The following is a 2,080-nucleotide window of genomic DNA, read 5'->3' on the forward strand; positions in this document are numbered from 1 at the left end:
GTGACAGGATAGTGGAAATATGAGAGGGAGGCGAGTTCAATTTTGTGCACCTAGGATGATTGGATTTTGCAATAATTGGTGATAATGGCTAAGGCTATTAGTCAAAAGTAGTTACTGAGCTCTCAGAAAATATTCTTTGCCTTCTGGTTATTCTTCTCCAACTCCCACCATCTTCCGTGCCTCTCGCAACATGCTCTAGCCCTTATTTTGAACATACAGAATGTTGCTAGACAATCAGTCAGTACAAGGGCATTGCTGACAAACGACCTCCCAGAAGATGGGTAAGCCTATTGCATTTCTCCACTTGTTTATCAACTTCTCAGCAATTTCCAGCTCTGCAGAGACAGTCTTGAATCTCTGTTTGTGGTTAAGCACAAAGCACGACTCAGGAAACACACACAAAGGGGTTTTTTTAATCTTCTTTTGCATTCCACAGACCTGGCAGCAGCCAGCTATGCAGTCCCTACAAAATATAATTGCTTGGAGGCTGCTGTCAGTGGCACTAATTGCCAACAACCTTGTGGGCTAATTAGAATGAAGGATTTTAGTGGATTTGTGGGGCACACTCCCCACCTCACTTTCTCTCATTAGTCTCCTCATCAGTAAACAGGAATGAGAGAGGACACAGAAGAATTGCTATACCCTATCAACAGGAATGGGACACCTATCTGAAAGCTAATTCTATAGTCTCCACTTCCAGTCTATTGGTTCTGGTCAATAGGAAGAAAGACAATTCTTCCCACTTTTCAGAGATAACAAAGTTAGACTGTGACGGGCTGCTCTCTGTAGGTTCCTTGCTCTGAATGCACTGACAATGGGGGAAGCCTTAAGGACAAGTTTAGAGTAGATGGCTCATTCTTAAGTGGCTCAAATTAGGTACAAAGTAATCCCACCTTGTGATGATTGCCTAGTTGTTTTAAGGTTCAGATAAACTTTCCTGTGTAGGTTGTATGATCTTTAGATGTCCTTTTGGTTGCTAGCATGATGAAAGGGATAGCACCCAGGGAAAGACAGGACTTTTCTGCAAAGTTCAAAGGACAAAGTTTTATTAAATTTGTTACTTCCAAGGCTCAGCTGTTTTCAGTAGATTTTCTGACCTTTAACACCAAGATTGGATATTTTTTTTTTTTAAAGAAAGAAAAAACCCCCCAAAACCCCACATCACACAAAAAACCCTCCATTTTGTAATTCATAGCACTTCAGTGACTGTTATTCTCCCCGCAGGGATACATGTTGATTTCTACTGATGTCCACTACAAACGCTAAAGAAGAGAGACTACTTGCTAAGCATCAACTTCAAATCGATAATGTGACTCTGAAGGCTAAGCACTGTCCAGTTCTGCTGAAATGTGTGAATTGAGCCCTGACAAGGGCTGTGTTGTCCTGGCTGGGGGTGGGGAGTTGGGACAAAGAAAGCTGATGGAATGGTTAAGGTGTGGAATGGTTAGGGTGTACAATGCTGGTAACAAGCAGACCCAGAGGAGAACACATGACACATGTTTGACATTATTTATTCTGGAGTTTAACTGATGCAAAAATGTTTTTAAGATTAGTGAGTCTCTTGAAATAAAGTGTTGTCCATACACTTCTAGAAAGGTGCTGCTGTCTCACAAGAAAAGGAAAAGTACATTGTCAAAATGCTGCTAGGGCAGGCATGCCTGCTAAGCTGTTCCTACCATAGCAATCTTAAATAACTTCCTTCTGAACATGACGCACTACGTACGAAGTGAGCCCTCTCCATAAACCATGTCAGACTGGTAACTGTCCCAGTTACAATAGGAACTACAATTGTAGCAGTGTCATAACTAAACTCTTCACATAAGTTTTAACAAAGATGCAGAAGCAGGCCAAGAAGAGAGACAGTGGCACTACTGCTGCCTTTGATAGTCTCTCTCCTCCTGTGACCCTTCAAATCCTCATGTCTCTCATGTCCCATTTAGCATTGCTTAGCTGGGCTAGATACATTTAATTCCTTGACTGTTTCTGTGTAAGTTTTACAAGTCGAATCCTCCAACAACTTTATCAACATTTTTCTGGATTTAAATAATTACAGCTACTTTACTTCTCACTTCATTTTGCT

The 2,080-nt window shown here is 41.3% G+C and overlaps 1 protein-coding gene across 1 annotated transcript in view; it reads left to right on the forward strand.

Annotated features, from left to right (window-relative positions):
* Positions 1–1,266, forward strand: part of LOC104525821 (BPI fold-containing family C protein) — a 14,834-nt gene extending 13,568 nt beyond the window's left edge. Inside the window, exon 15 of the mRNA XM_010169078.1 lies at positions 1,225–1,266. Coding sequence (XP_010167380.1) covers positions 1,225–1,266 — 42 coding nt within the window. The remainder of the gene's footprint in view (positions 1–1,224) is intronic.
* The last annotated feature ends 814 nt before the right edge of the window (positions 1,267–2,080 follow it).

Source organism: Antrostomus carolinensis, unplaced genomic scaffold (genome assembly GCF_000700745.2).
Source record: "Antrostomus carolinensis isolate BGI_N321 unplaced genomic scaffold, ASM70074v2 scaffold6085, whole genome shotgun sequence".
Classification (NCBI taxonomy): domain Eukaryota; kingdom Metazoa; phylum Chordata; class Aves; order Caprimulgiformes; family Caprimulgidae; genus Antrostomus; species Antrostomus carolinensis.